Below are 15,973 nucleotides of genomic sequence, written 5' to 3'. Positions count from 1 at the left end.
TTCTGTTCCAAATTTTCCTCTCCTTCCCCCCACCCCCTCCCCTGAATGACAGGTAGTTCAATACATGTTAAATATATGTTAAATCCAATATATGTATACATATTTATACAGTTATCTTGCTGCACAGGAAAAAATGGATCAAGAAGGAAACAATTGAGAAAGAAAACAAAATTCTGCATGTATTTTGAAAATAATAAGCTATTATTAAAAAAAAAAATTAAGCCCTCCAAAAAGCAAAAATGAAGCAACCTCAGTGAGGGGAAATTACTTCTCCAAGATCAAAGTTGGATCCAAGAGATCAAAGATCTAGAACTAGAAGGGACCTCAGAGGACTTCTTCAACTATTTTGACTTGAGACCCCTTTTTATTAGAGAAACTTTTATTTGACCCTGGGTATATAGATATAGAAAATAGGCGTACAAATCAAATGTTTACTAATAATAAATCATAATTCTGCAGGCCCCACAGTCAGTTATAAGACCCATGTAAGGTCTCGGCCCACAGTTTAAGAAGGTTTGATCTAGTACATTCTTCCTACTTTGTGTAGATGAAGAAGCTAAAGCTAAGAATGGTAGAGTAACTGGCTCCAACCAACTAGTAAGTGTCTAAGGCAGATCTTCTTTAGTCTGAACCTAGCACTCTATCAGATAGAGCACTAGATGTGGAGTCGGGAAGACCTGGATTCAAATTCTACCTCAGACGCTGACTAGCCTTGTGACTCTGAGTGGTCACTCTAGCACTCCCAACTTCAGTTTCCTCATCTGTAAAATGAGATTAATATAATAATAATATAATATATAATATAATAATATAATTAATAGCCCTTATCTCACAAGGTTGGTATGAAGATCAAATGTGATAACATATGTAAATCACTCCCTTAAAGGGCTATCTATTTAAATATGAGCTATATTGTTTTTCATCACCCACATAGACTCTATATTCCAATCACGGGAGTCCCCAGGTAAACTTGGAAGAATGACCTTGAGTCCCTGGGGCCACACGTTTAGCTGTGTTGAGTGTGTCTGTTGTATATATGTGACAGTATGGGAGTCCAGACACGTGCGTGCAGATATATTGGTATCCTCCTGTGTTTACAGACTTAGGAAAATTGGCTGGTACATAACAGTGATTTCCTCTCTCGAAATGGTGCAAACCTCTAGCCCAGCAGGCCCTCCCTCCCCCTTCTCTCTCTCCCCGCGCCTCCCTCCCCTTCGCATCTATTCCATCCCTCCCCTTTCGGTCCTTAGGCTCAAGGAGAAACAAAGCTATTCCCCCCCCCCCCCCCCCCCCCCCCCCCGGCCCAGAAAAGGGAGGAGCAGGCAGCCGGACCCTCAGGGAGCGAATCAATCGAGTTTGCGAATGAAATAGACTGGGGCCAGGCGGAAAGGCACGCAGTTCCTGCTTCCAGCAGCCTTGGGGGCTAGGGCGGTGGCTCGGCTCCGGCTGGGTCCGAGCCGAAGAGATCTTCGTCCTCTGCGACTGCGGGACTTATGTTCCAAGCCTGGGATTCTCAGAAACCCTGGTGATCGTGACGCTAAGGACACGGGGACCCGAAGCCTAACGAGTCCCCCCAAAGCTGGCTGAGGGTAGATTGCTGCTCGAGTCCTTCTCCGAAGAGACCACGAGAGTCCATCTTGCCTGCCCACCACCTTGTCCGCTTCCCCACTTCCCAGTCAGCTTGCCTGCCCGCCTAGCTCTCTGCCTTTCACTGCTGCTTGCTGCCCTCCCCAGGCTTAGGGGTGAGTTGGGACGCGTGGAGGGTCTCGCCTGTGTTGGTAGGAAAATTCTCCTTGGGGAATCTAGCAGGTCCTGGCTCCTCTGCCAATCTCGAACCATAAATAAACCGGATTCCCTGGATGGGCAAGCCTGGAGGGAGTAGCTGGCCTAGGGCTTCTGACAGCTGGGGGAGGGAAGAAGAAAGAAATGGTTTCACCATGGATTTCTTTTAAAGCACAGTCTCTAGAAATGTATTGCTCCAATGAATCCTAGGATCTCAAAGACTGTTTAATGCAGGTGTTCTTAACCTTGTATGTGATCTCTTTGGCAATCTGAGAAAACCTGTGAACATCTTTTTCCAGAAGACTAATTTTTAATATACAACAATATATAATATAAAATACTAGGGTACAAAGGAAACCAAGGATTATTGAACATAACAATATTATTTTTTCCTATTCAAGTTTCTGGACCCTCTGTAATCTTCCACAGACCCCATGGAAAACTCTGTACCATTCTCCACATTTTACTTATTAGGAAACAGGTTGGGGGTTGTGATGGTGGTGAAATAACAACTGCTCAAAGCAGTTGAGCAGTTTTGTTAGAACTAGGACTATAGAACCCTGGTTCCCAGGCCAGGACTTAGTTCTGTCATCCCATATTTGTTTCCTCAATTAAAGAGATTGGTATAAAGGATCCCAGGCTGTAGAGGCTTTATTTTGTTTTGTGGGAACCAGATGCATGGGGAAATAGTTTTAAAATAGTCTGACCCACAGCTTTTTGGACCTTCTACTTAGATGCCTCCCAGTAAGAAGCCTGCAAACTAAACATATAAACACCAATAGTTCGCTGCAGTTACAGCTGTACCTAGACTGCCAGCTGTCAGAGGCCACGTGGGGGAGGGGAAGGAGAGAAGGACGGGTCTCTCACTGGCTAGACAAATAAATAGAATCTCCTGATGCACTGGTACAGCCTCCAAGAGGGCTTGGGAATTAATTTCCCTGGAAATCTGATTTTTTTTCCCCCATGTAACCTTTAATCATAGGAAGAAGAAAATAATGATAATGTTGGTGGCGTTTATGTAGTGCTTTAAGGTTTGCAAAGTGCTTTTTACATATGTTATTATTCGTCTTTACAACAACCTTGTGAGCAGGCAACCTTGTGAGGAAACTAAAGGAAAAAGCAATATGGTAGAGTGGAAAGAGCACTGAATGCAAAAATCAGATACAAATCTTGACTCTGTTGCTTGCCATTTGTAAGGACAGGAATAAATTACTCCCTTCTCTGGGCCTTAGTTTCTTGATCTGTAAAATGGAAGCGACTGAACTAGGAAGGAACTCCTAGAGATCTTTCTATTTGTGGCTGAGGGATTCTTAACCTGGGGTCTCAGAATTTGGGGTTTATTGTTGTTGTGTTTTAACATTCTGATAACTTTATTTCAATCAGTTGGTTTCTTTTGTAATGCTAAATATTTTGGGTATTACTCTGAGAAGAGATGTGTAGACTTGACTGGACTGCTTAAAGGGTCCATAACACAAAAGAAGTTTATTTAAAAAAAAAAAAAAACCCAACAACCTTTCTGTGATTAAATTTATGGTCCTGAACTTCCATCTGTCTCCTAGCTCTAAGGGGCTCCCCCATTCCAAAACTACCTTGTATTCATTATGTATATATTCTGTATATATTTATATATGCACATGTTGTCTCCTCTGTTAAAATGTAATCTCCTTGAAAGCATAGGCTTTTTTGTTTGTTTTGGGGAAGTGGAAGAAATTACTCCTACAAATAGCACAGTGCCTACCAGGCACTTTAAAAATCTTTTTGATTGGTTGATTCAATCAACTATTTTCTCCTCACAATGATAGAGAAAGGGAGAATTCAGGCACTTATTCCTCCCTACTTTTTACTTTAAAAATGACACACATTAAGAAAAAACTGCAATGAACCTGTCATTTACCATGGGGGTGTATGCAGCAATACATCAAAACTTTCCTGGAAGGATCTGCTTGCCTTCCCAATCTAGGGAGGAACAGACAGGATAACAATCAATCAATCAATATTCATTGAGCACCTATTATGTGTAAGGCATTATGCTAAGTATTGGGGATATAAAAAGAAGGGAAAGCCAGTTCCTGTCTTCTAGGAGCTTACAACTGAAAGGGTGAAACAACATGCAAGCAAATATATACAAAGCAAGCTATATACAGGACAAAGAGAGTTCACAGAGGGAAAACTTCCTGAAGAAAATAGGATTTTAGGTGGGACATTAAGGGAACCATGAAGGTCAGTATTCAGAACAGAGGAGGAAGAACATTCCAAGCACATGAAGGAAGCCGGAGAAAATGCCTGGAGCTAAGAGAGTGCCTTGTTTGGGGGAAGAGGGCCAAGTCAGGAAGGGCTTTGATTGCATTTTGTATTTGCTCCTAGAGGTGATAGGAGTTTTGGAGCCATTGGAGTTTATTCAGTAGGGTGTGTATATATGCGATATGACTGAACATGTACTTTAGAAAAATCACTTTAAAGGCTGAATGGAGGAGGGATTGTAGTGAGGAGAGACTTGGGGCAAGCAGACCTACCAATAGGTTTTTGCAGTAATCCAGGTTTGATGTGATGAGGGTCTGGTGGTAATGTCAGGGGAGAGAGAAGGATGTGTTTTAGAGATGTTACAAAGGTGGAATGGATCAGCCTTGGCAACACTTGGATATAGGGGTAGGAGAGATTGAGAGACTGAGGAATCCTGGATGACTTCCAGGTTATGAGCCTGGGGCACTGAGAGGATGGTATGACCCCCTATAGTAAGAGGGAAGATAGGGGAGTGGACAGATTTTAGGGAGAAGATAATGAATTCCGTTTTGATCCTTAAGTTTAAGATGTCTACAATATATCTAGTTTAAAGTAACTGAAAGGCAGTTGGAGATGCAAGGTTGAATGTCATCAAAGAGGCTGGGGCAGGATAGATAGATCTGATGGTAATTAAATCCTTGGGAGCTGATAGTAGTATAGAGGGAGAAGAGAAGAGGGCTCAGTTCAGAACCCTGAAAGCAAGTGGCTGTTATGAGCATAGGCTTAAATAAGGTTCAGCATCTAGAACCTCTGAGAGAAACACTAGGGACCGCTCTGATCTTTGGGTGGAAACTTTCACTGCCTGATAAAAGTGGGCAGCCCTGGGTCCACCTGTGTTTAGTACAACCTAAAAGAGACTAGATTAGAGGCCTAAAATGGAAGCCTGCCTTTGGTTGGAGGAGAGGGAGAGCTCTTTAGTCACTGGAAGGTTTCCATACCTTCCAGGAACAAAAATAGGGAGAAAGATCATAGTCCTGGAAGGGCCCTCAGAGTCCTTGTATAACCTACTTATTTTATTGATGAGGTAACAACTCTCGTGAAGTTAAAGTCATTGTCCAAGAGTAAGTATGAGGCGTGGAACATGAACTCAGACCCTTTGATTTCAGATCCAGAGCTCTTTTCCAATATATCTTCAAGGCTCTACCGTCTGTGCTAGGTTTAAAGGCTAAGCTCAATGAATGTTCTGCAAAGATTGGCACCTGATTCTCTGTGTCCTATAGATATTGAAATCAGGACCAAACTTGGGATAAGAGGATAAGGTATATACTTAGGAAAAAATAGCTAAAACCAGGAGACATAAAAGGTTGCATAAGGGATGTGGTAGGCAGAGGATATAGCTTATAATGCATAATCCTGGCTATGTAAAAATTCATTCATTCAATAAATATTTATTAAGTACCTGCCAGGTGCCAGGCACAGTGGTGAGGAGGGTACAAGGCATTCACACTCTTATCTGGTCCCCATGGGAACTGGCTGGGTAAAAGATTGAATCTAAAGGTGTGTGTGTGTGTGTGTATATGTATACAGAGAGAGAGAGACAAAGAGAAGGAGTGAGATAGAAGCAGGGGAGGGAGAGAGAGAAAGGGAGGGAGAGAGAGAAAAGGAGAGAGAGAGTTTTCTAATGCTGTGCTTTGATGATTGGGGCCTATCACTGGTGAACCGGAAATCAGGATTAGGAGCCAATCAGTAATCAGAGATTTAAAAAATCTGGGAAATCATCTACTCCAACCTTCTCATTGTACACATGAAGAAACTGAAGCTCAAAGAGATTAAGAAACTATCTCAAAATCAAGGACTGAGATCTGACCTCAAATCCAACAATCCACAAAATAGCGTTGCCCTGAGGTCAAAGGAGCAGTCTGTGGCTAGAATTAGGGACCTATGGTTGGGCTCAAGGCTCGGTGGGAGGCTGAAGGTAAAGATGTGGGAAAACAAAAAACCTCAATGATTTATTTAACTTCCTAGAAGGGGGAACGTTCCTCGGATCCCTAAGAAAAAAGTCACTAATAATAAAAGAAATCCTGGTATTTGGGATGTGACATTGTAAGAGGTAGAAGCCGCAGGCCCCTGAGATTGGAAGCATGCTAACTCAGCCAGGAATTGTGTGGAAGAGACCGGACTAATCATCCCATCTAGAGAGCTGCCTATTCAATTGATCAATCAGTGCCCATTTATTAAGCACCTGCTAGGTGGCAGCTAGGTGGCGCCATAGCACATCGATTGCCAGGCTGGGAGTCAGACTCCTCTCCCAGAACTCAGATACAGCTTCTGACACTTACTGGCCGTGAGACCCTGGGCAAGTCACTTAATCCTGGTTGCCTCAGTTTCCTCATCTGTAAAACAATCTGGAGAAGGAAATAACAAACCGCTCCAATGTCTTTGCCAAGAAAACCCCAAATGGGATCACAGAGTCAGACACAACGTGGAAGACTGTGCTAAGACTGAAAACAGAAAGACAAAAACGAACCAGTCCCCACCCTAAAGAACTACGTTTTATCCAAGGAGGCAATACCCACGTACAGCAACTTATAAAAATAAGTAAATACAGAGTAACCCGGGGAGAGAACTGGAAGCTGTGGGGGAATCGAGAGAGGCTTCCCAAGACATTTGCTCGCTTGTTGGGAGCTTTCAGTCATGTCCAATCCTCTGAGCCCCCGTTTGGGATTTTCCTGACAGAGATATTAGAGTGGTTTGCCATTTCCTTCTCCAGCTCATGTTATAGACCAGGAGGCACATGCCCAAAGTCATTTAGCCCGTAAATGTCTGAGGCTGGATCTGAACTCGGGAAGCTGACCCTTTCTGACTCCAGCTCTCTATGTCACCTTCCCTCCCTCCTAAATCTCAGGGGGAAGCTGGCTTTCCATCAGACAGGAACAGAGAGAAGAACTGTTTTCCCCAAGCTCGGCAGTAGGGTCAGCAGGGGGCTGTGACTTTATCTCTGCTATACTTTAATGTAGCAGGTTGTAGAAAACGGCGCGCCAGGCTCGACAACGCTGGAATCAACCTTCAAGGTCCGCAGCGATGCGTTGGCGGAGCATGCTGCTGGCAGCCATCACCCTCACCTTACTCAGCATCTTCTTAGTCATTTGGTAAGTTTGATTTGACTCTGGAGAGAGTGTGTCTAGGCTTGATGAGTCATATTAAACTTCCATCTACCCCCTCATAGGGATAAAGTCCTTATGGGTATAAGGATTCATATATATATAAGATATAGACATAGAAACATTGTACCTCTCCAGAAAGAAAGGAAGAAAAACAGAGAAAGAAAGGAGGAAAAGCCTCTGAGATTCCTTTTAGCTTCCAGCCTCTGATCCTTTTATTCCATCCCTTTGTTCACACGATTCCCTTTACATGGAACATCCTCTGTCCTTCTCTTTACTCGTGGGAATTCCTACCCATCCTCAAATTCCACCTCTTCCAAAAAGATAAAATTCCTTGATCTCTTCCTGTTCCCCTTTAGAATAATGGGAATGAGATATTTCACCAAATAGAGGGTAATAAATAGAGGCAGCATTCAGTTTACACACAAGTTGTGTCAAGGTTGGTTGATTGAAGGTGGGAAGGCATTTTCACACAGAAATAGTGTTTATCTTTATTTTAGGATTAATAGCACTATAGACCCTAATTATAATTTTTATAATATTTGTGGGGGAAATGTATTCCACTTGTGGATGTCAGAAATACAATTTAACACCAAATCTAGAGCCCTGGGAATTCTTTTCACCCCCAGAATAAGCCCACTTAGAAGTAGAACTGCAGGAATTATAGCCTAGAAAGCAGGCTAGGGATTCAGCAGTTGGGGAGGAGGCTCTGGCATCCAGGGCTGGAGGGCTGGGGAAAAGGAACAGGAGAGCAATATCTGTTCAGATAAATAGGCGCAGTTTTTTAATCGGTCATTTATAATTATTATAAAAAAGTCCTAGAACTATAACATTGAAAATATGTTCATTCCTCCCTCAAAACTCCCACTTTTTTCTTTTACAAAAATAATCCTGATTGCTTTTCTCTAATTCAATCATTTGCTAACAATTCTCACTTATATTAACAGCAGAGTTGAACAAGTGGCCCAGTAATTTCCAGAATATATTATTGATAAATTTAATTTTTGCTAAGCAAACGATCTTATCTATGAAGGAACATGCAAGAGAGCTTTTCTTTTTTTTCAGGATGTTAACTTGGAACTGGTCTGTCCATTACCTCCCATATTACCTTCCTTGCCCAGAAGCCTTGTAAGTATTGAGATGGGTCTGAGATGGGAATAAAGGTAATGAGTCTCTCAAAAACATTGTTGGGCAATGTGTAAAGGTATAGGATTGACTTCTTTTCTGAAGTCATTCAGGTAAGAGTATAGTGTGACAGAAAGACCACTGCTCATGGAATCAGCAAGCCTAAGTTTGACCTCGGGTTTCTATTGAATTGTGTAAACTTTGGGATGGAACAAGTTACCTGAGCCTCAATCTATGAAATTGAGCCAATAGCACTACTCACACAGGGCTTTCTAGAAAAAGTTATTTGTAAATCTGAAACATTAGTGATACAGATGTTACTATGGTGTGCTGTTCTTCAGCAGACATCCTCTGCTCCCCCAGATTCCATTAAAAGGTCCCTCTCACAAAGGACTTTAACTTGGAGACAAAGGTAGAAAAGGTACTGCAGCCTAAAAACTTGGGTTCAAATCCAAGCTAGCTTCCTGATCATATGTGTCACTTTCCCCTTCTGCCTCTTCAGTAAAATGACTATATACTCTCCAATCCAGTTATAACTTTTTTTTCTTATGTTATCTGTGTGGTTACTGCTTTAGCAATTTAAAAAGTACTTTTCCAGGGAGTATCTTATTTCATTTTTTCTTTTTCTTTTTTGAGGCATACAGGGTAAAGTGACTTGCTTAGGGTCACACTGGTTAAGTCTGAGTCCCAATTTGAATTCAGTTCCTCCCGACTCCAGGACTGGTGATCTGTCCTCTGTACCAGTTAGCTTCCCCAAAGTATCTTATTTCAAAACTCTTCTCTTCCTGCAAGATTCAGATTAAACACCTTTTCTTCCACGTAATTTTTGTCATCTTCCCTGTAATTTTTGTCATCTTCCCTGATCTCTCTCTTTCTCTCTCTCTCTCTTTCTCTCACTCTCTCTCTCTCTCTCTCTCTCTCACACTCTCTCTCTCTCTCACACACACATGTCTGGATCTTTCCTTTGTCCTCCTCACTTCCTACCTTATTTTTCACTTATCTGTGTTCCTATCAGTGGAATGTAAATTCCTTGAAAACATTGATTGTAATTTTTTTTTAGCCACAGTGCTTTGGACTTAGCAGATTTTTAATAAATGCTTGATGAGTGAATTTAATTCTTAAAATGACCTTGTGAAAGAGGCCAAGCAGGAATTATTATCCCATATTCATAGAGAATGAAATTGTATACAAGCTCCTAAAGAAGCACCTTGCCCAAGGACACCCAATGACTTAGTAATAGACTGCGGCTATAACTGTGGCTGTTGGATTCATGTTTCTGGGATCTTGCCATTATACAGGACAGTGCCCAGATGCCTCATAATAATAGCACCTTCCTCACAACAATCCTATGACAGAGGTAGTACAAGTTGTGTTATTCCCATTTTGCAGATGAGAAAATTGAGTGGGGAAAAGGAAGAGTAATAATTACACATTCATATAGCACCTACTATGAGCCAGATGGGCAGCTAGGCTACTCAGTGGATAGAGTGTGAAGCTTAGTCAGGAAGGCTCTTCTTCCCTGGGTAAGTCACTTAACTCTATTTGCCTCAGTTCCCTCATCTGTAAAATGGCCTGGTGAAGGAAATGTCAAAATACTCTAATATCTTTGCCAAGAAACCCCCAACTGATGTCATAAATAGTTGGATGTAGCTGAAAAATGACTGAATAACAACATGAGGCAGGTTATCATCTGTGTTTTTTGCAGAATGTGACCTCATTTAATTAAGTGACTTGTTTAGGGCCATATAATTATCAAATATCAAAAAAAATTATCAAATAATGGAGCTGGGATTTGAGTCCATATCTCTTAATTCTAGTGACTCGTTTTGTTTCTGCAGAGTGCCTCTGTTTGTGATTCCACAAGGAAGTGATTCCCTGTCCCTGACACTTACTACCTGTAGGATTTGGGCAAGTAATTGAATATCCTGGGGCCTCAGTTTCCTCATTCATACTTGATGGCCTCTGAGGACCCACCCAGTTCTTGTGCTAGAGTCCTCTCAGCCCAACATCTAGGATCCTCCCTCTACCAACCCAGGTCCTCTTTAATTTCTAGTCTTAGAGAATTGCCTGAAGCACTTTGAGGACAAGTGACTTGCCCAAAGTCACACAGGCAGAATGTTTCAGAATTACGGCTTGAGCCCACATCATCCAGCACTAAAGCCAGTTCTCCATCCTCTACCTGCTATCTTCCCTATTGTTGTTATCTGGGTTGTAAACCAATCGATGCAGTTGACTAATGGTGGAAACATCATAGTAGTAAAAGGGGATGACCTTAGGTGGGATCTTGGGACGGCGAATGTTGCCATCTTGGGCCTTGTAAGTGCCCATCTAAAGCATCCCTACTTCTTCCTGAAGGACCATAAGTCTCAATTCTCACTTGTCTTTTTTTCTTCTCTGATACAGTTCTATGAAATTGCCAGCTACAGAAGAAAAGAAATTTCGACCTTTTCCCCAGTAAGAAGAATTCCTTCTTTTCCTGCCTTAACAGTGATCTAAAATGATGCAGCTGTCTCTAGAATGTGAACCTCATGCCTTATTTGTCTTTCTTTGCAGGTTACTCTATCCTCAGCCAAAGTTGCTAGAGCAGCAGTAAGTTATTGTTCACTGGGTTAGAAATGAAATGTTACTTGGGGAGGGATTGGGGAGGTGACGAGGGTACTTCCTGCTGGATAAATTCTCTCACCAGTCAGGGGAGCCTGATTCATTGCTTTAGAACCTTCAGAAATTGCGGCCTTGATGTAGAGAAGGAGGAAGGAGATGACCTGTAGCTGTCCAGAGAATAAAGTGGACATGAAGTAGCACTGTTGCAGGCGATGATCAAGAAGAGCCTGTCCCTCCCACGTCCTACGCCCCTGCTATTAGAGACCAACCACAGGGCCATTGTGGGTGACTTGGTGATTGGTTAGGGATACCCATTCCAGAATGAAAAATGCTACTGAATTGGAATAGAATAGAATTTATAAAGATTGGGAGACTTGGAGGAAAAGTTGAACAGAAAGCAGTCTTGATCTTGTGTATAGATGATGTAGTGGATGAGTTCTGGATTTGGAGTCCTACATTCAAATCCTAATCCAGATTAGCTTTGGGAATATGAGCAAGTCCTTTCCCTGTCTGGGCTAAACTTTTCCTTGTGGGTAAAAGAAGTTGGTTCTAGGCATGGTGATACTACAGGGGAAGAGGAAGGCGTGGAGATTGGCAGATCTTTTGAGCTCAAGAGTTTTGAACCGCAGTGAGCTAAGCTGATAGGTAACTATGCTAAGTCCAGGATCAAAATAGTGAATGCCCAGGACCTAGAGAGGATGTTTGGGGGATTTGAGAACCAAGTCGTCTAAGGAGGGGCAAACCAGCCCAAGTAAGAAATAGAACAGAAGCTTCCATGCCATTCTTTACTGGGATTAGGCCCATGGGTAGCCAGCCCCTGCACTTCCAGCCCAGACAAAATACGGAGACCTACTCTTAAAAAAAAAAAAAAACTAATTAAAACTAAAATTAATTAATTAAAATTAAGGTTGAACTGATTCTCTGTGGGATATCTTCCAGCTCAGGTCCTGTGAAAACTCTGATACCATAGACAGGTAGGTGGGAGTAGTGGAAAGAATCATGGGCAGAGGGTCAGCTCACTTGTGTTAACTGCCCCTGCTCAACATGGGATCTTGAACAAGTTTTCTTTCCTCTAAGACTCAGTTTCCTTCTATTAAACGTGGGCATTGAAGTAGATGAACTATGAGATGTCCTTTCAGCGTTTCATATGATATAATTCCATTTTCATACAACTACTGTCTAATATCCAGTAGAACTAGAGAATATCAGCGCTGGAAAAGACTACTTAGAATATGTAATTCAGAGGCCGAAGGGATCTCAGAGACCTTCTTGTCCAGATCCTTCTTTTTTTTTCCCCAATTTTTTTTTCAAGGCAATTTGGGTTAAGTGACTTGCCCAGGATCATACAGCTAGGAACTGTTAAGTGTCTGAGGCTGGATTTGAATTCAGATCCTCCTGACTTCGAGACCAGTGCTTTATCCACTGCGCCATCTGGCTGCCCTCAGACCCTTCATCTTAAAGATGAAAAGGATGCTAGATATTATGTAGAAATAATCACATAACGTTAGAATGTATCATTTCTGTTCCAGATGTAAATTATACGTGTCTGCATTATGAGGAAGACTCGCCAAAGGGACAGTAAGGGATGGAGCTCATTTACTGTGGGAAAACCTGCATTTAGAAGCAGGGTTAGTACTACATGGTGATGTAGTCACCAACCACCTTTATAGGATGACTAGATTTGAGAGGGCCTTTCCTGTCTCCTGATTTCTTTCCTAATTTGTTCCCTACTTTCTGAAATCTCTTTACCAGAGGAGCCAAACTTTGATTTCTCAGGTTAAGTTTAGGCTTAAAGTGGGAATCTGCCTGGGAAAGAGAACACAATGATTGACATTGACACTGAAAGATAAGTGACTGATTTTGCATCCTTTCCATGGGACAGATTAAGAGTGGGGGGAGGAGGAGGAGTGAAGAGGGGAAATGATGGTAGATATCACAGAAGGACAGAAAGAATTCCAGAAAGACAAACAACCCTTGCCAGAGAAAATTGATCAGGATGTCATGGTGTCAGGAACCTATGCCATATAAGTGAATAAGAAAGGAAGGAAAGAAGATTTATTAAACACCTATTTTGTGCTAGGGACTTTGCTAAGCACTTTATAACTATTATCTCATTTGATTCTTTACAACAAACTTGTGAGCCAAGTACTATTATTATCTCATTTTAAAGTTAGGAAAACTGTAAATAGAAGTTAAATAATTTCCTAAGCAGATTTGAACTCGGGCCTTCCTGACTCCTGGCCCAGTACCTTAGCCACTATGCTACTTAGCCTGGAAAAGGGAAAATGTATTGGAAAAGAAAGAAGGATTTGAAGAGGGAGGGGATGAACTCTACTTTGCTCAAAGATCAGAACTATGAGAGAGTTGCAAAAATTGCTAAAAGACAATATGGGGGGGAGGGGCGCAGCTAGGCAGCCCAGTGATTCAAGCACCAGCCCTGAAGTCAGGAGGACCTGAGTTCAAATCGGGTCTCTTACCACTTAACACTTCCTGGCTGTGTGACCCTGGGCAAGTCACTTAACCCCAATTGCCTCAGGAAAAAAAAAAAAGACAATATGGAGGAAAATTTGCTAATATTCAGTGTTGACCCAAAATGGAATGAACTCCCTCAGGAGGTTGCAGATTTCCCATCAGTAATGGTCTCCAAGAGTAGTCTGGCTCACCACATATTGGGGACTTTGGTTTAAGGACAGCTTGAACTAAAGACCTTCTGATTTCCCTTTGAACCCTGAGATTGTAGAATTCATTCTCTCGTTATGCTTGCTGAGAGAGAATAAAGCAGCTTTGACCAATGGCCTCTGGAATACCCATAACTGGTGGCTTCATATTGTTCTGACCAGGTTTCTCTCACTACATGAAAGAATCTGAAAGTCCAGCATTGACCTTTGGGGGACTTATTTTTAATTTTTATAAAAGTCTTTTTGCAATGAGCTGAAATTAAAGGTCCAGTCCCAGCACAATTGACTTGAACGGCCAAAGCTTTTCAGTGACAGCAGCACCTTGGACAAGAGTTTAGGTGAGATTCCTACCTCTGAGTGAAGTCAGATTTTATGCCAGACCAAAAGTTATTTTCATAAATAAGCTCCATAAATACAGACTAACCACTGGAATACACTAATTCTATTTCTGTGGTTTAGAAAGAATTGGGGAAAAGTGAAGGGAAGGACACTGATTTACCATTTTCTCCCTTCTCTCTTTCTAGACGCAAAGATGTATTGACGCTTACACCATGGCTGGCTCCAATTGTCTCTGAAGGGACGTTCAACTCGGAGCTCCTGAATAATGCCTATCGGCCCCTGAATCTCACCATTGGGGTCACAGCGTTTGCTGTTGGGAAGTAAGAGACTGGGCTAGAAGGGGAAGGGTGATTAGGAATTCTCTCTTTTTCTTTTTCTCTGACTTGCTCCTTCCTCCAATCTATAATCTATATGCTGGGCCCGGGGTAGGTGGATGGAGGAGAAGGAATAGAGAAGCATAAAACATGGTACCTGTCCTCAAGGAAATTTTAAGTTTAGTCAAAGAAGACAAAGTCTCTTCAACATTGAGAAGTAGGGTGGTTTAAAGATTCTTCAATAAGATTGGAAGCTGTAGTGGGACTTTGAATGATGGGTAGAACTTAGGTAAGTAGTAGTTAGAAGGGAGGGAATTCTAGGTGGAGAGAGTAACAAAAGCAAAGGAAATAGGGATGAGTTCTTCTCCCCATCCCACCCCATAATACCCTACTGTACCCATCCACCAGATACACAAGATTTGTCCGTCGTTTCCTGGAGTCAGCTGAAGAATTCTTCATGCAAGGCTTTCAGGTGAACTATTACATCTTCACTGATGACCCAGAGGCAATACCCCATGTTCCCCTAGGACCTGGCCGAAACCTCTCAGTCATCCCCATTCAGGGCTTTTCACACTGGGAGGAAATTTCCATGCGGAGAATGGAGTCGATCAACAAATTCATTGCCTCCAGGGGCCATCGGGAGGTAGACTATCTCTACTGTCTAGATATAGACATGGTGTTCTGGAATCCTTGGGGTGCTGAGACTTTAGGAGACTTAGTAGCTGCCATTCACCCTGGCTATTTTACTGTTCCTCGATGGCAGTTCCCTTATGAACGGAGGCCCTTGTCCACAGCTTTTGTTGCTGATGGTGAGGGAGACTTCTACTACGGTGGGGCAGTGTTTGGTGGCCGAGTAGAAAGGGTGTACGAGTTCACAGGAGGCTGTCACATGGCCATTCTGGCAGACAAAGCCAACGGCATCATGGCTGCCTGGCAGGAGGAGAGCCACCTGAATCGGCGCTTCATTTCCCACAAGCCCTCCAAGGTCCTGTCTCCTGAGTATCTCTGGGATGACAGGAAGCCCCAGCCACCCAGCTTGAAGCTGATTCGCTTTTCTACACTGGACAAAGACTCCCTGAACTGGAAGGACTGATGGACACAGGCCAAAGGCCTTCAGTCCTCACCCAAGACTACTGAGAGACTGAGGTGACCAGAACTTTCTCTGGTCATCAAGAGCTTGGTGATGAGGTACTAAGGATGAGACTGAAAGTAAGGAAGCCATGGAGTGAGTTTTTTAAAGGGCAGTCAGGACCCATGTAGCTGCTACCTTCGACATTTGTTCTCATCCAAAGCATCCACTTAATGTCACAGTGTTTGAAAACTGACCATTTTAGCATTTCATAAGCAATCCCCAAGAATGGCAAAGGGGAATGAGAATATGTCGATATTGAATTTGTTCATCAAATAATTTCCTCTTGTTACAAAAGGAGGCTGCTGGTTACCTAGAAGGCTGTTTTTTTGTTTTGTTTTGTTTTTAATGAAAAAGAGATAGAGGAACTGAGCTGATGCTAAATTAAACTTAAGGGGAAAATGTAATAACAAGCAAACACAAAATGACATGGGTTTTTGCCCTGGCTTTGGTGCTTACTACTGTTGGCTGTGTGACCTAGAGCAAATTATCTCTTTGAACTTCAGTCTACCTACTTGTAAAATGTAAAGAAACATTTCCCTGCTGAGCTCACAGTGGTGTTGTGAGGGTTGAATATGAATGTGAAAGTGCTTTGTGAACTGTAAAACTCTATGTACTTGTGAA

At 42.4% G+C, this 15,973-nt stretch overlaps 1 protein-coding gene across 4 annotated transcripts; it reads left to right on the top strand.

Moving 5' to 3' along the window:
- Positions 1 to 1,303: 1,303 nt before the first annotated feature.
- On the top strand, positions 1,304 to 15,973 carry GBGT1 (globoside alpha-1,3-N-acetylgalactosaminyltransferase 1 (FORS blood group)). Of its 4 annotated transcripts, none has more exons than XM_012553983.2 (7): positions 1,304 to 1,742; positions 7,023 to 7,151; positions 8,229 to 8,291; positions 10,692 to 10,742; positions 10,842 to 10,877; positions 14,092 to 14,226; positions 14,629 to 15,973. In XM_012553983.2, exons 2-7 carry the CDS (start codon positions 7,084 to 7,086, stop codon positions 15,311 to 15,313), a joined length of 1,038 nt encoding a protein of 345 aa, XP_012409437.1. In that variant the 5' UTR covers positions 1,304 to 1,742; positions 7,023 to 7,083; the 3' UTR covers positions 15,314 to 15,973. The 4 variants fall into 4 exon arrangements, with proteins under 4 accessions (XP_012409437.1, XP_003757494.1, XP_031810766.1 ...); XM_003757446.3 differs by having other exon boundaries at positions 7,020 to 7,151; XM_031954906.1 differs by lacking the exons at positions 1,304 to 1,742; positions 7,023 to 7,151; positions 8,229 to 8,291; positions 10,692 to 10,742 and adding an exon at positions 13,730 to 13,905.

This window comes from Sarcophilus harrisii, chromosome 2 (assembly GCF_902635505.1).
Source record: "Sarcophilus harrisii chromosome 2, mSarHar1.11, whole genome shotgun sequence".
Classification (NCBI taxonomy): domain Eukaryota; kingdom Metazoa; phylum Chordata; class Mammalia; order Dasyuromorphia; family Dasyuridae; genus Sarcophilus; species Sarcophilus harrisii.
This window is presented reverse-complemented; position numbering and strand designations above follow the sequence as displayed.

Excerpts from the sequence above, each read along its gene's own strand:
- GBGT1 (XM_012553983.2), top strand. The coding sequence starts at position 7,084 with ATGCGTTGGCGGAGCATGCTGCTGGCAGCCATCACCCTCACCTTACTC. Across the intron at positions 7,152-8,228 it reads AGCATCTTCTTAGTCATTTG|GATGTTAACTTGGAACTGGT; the intron begins GTAAGTTTGATT and ends CTTTTTTTTCAG. Across the intron at positions 14,227-14,628 it reads ACAGCGTTTGCTGTTGGGAA|ATACACAAGATTTGTCCGTC; the intron begins GTAAGAGACTGG and ends CCCATCCACCAG.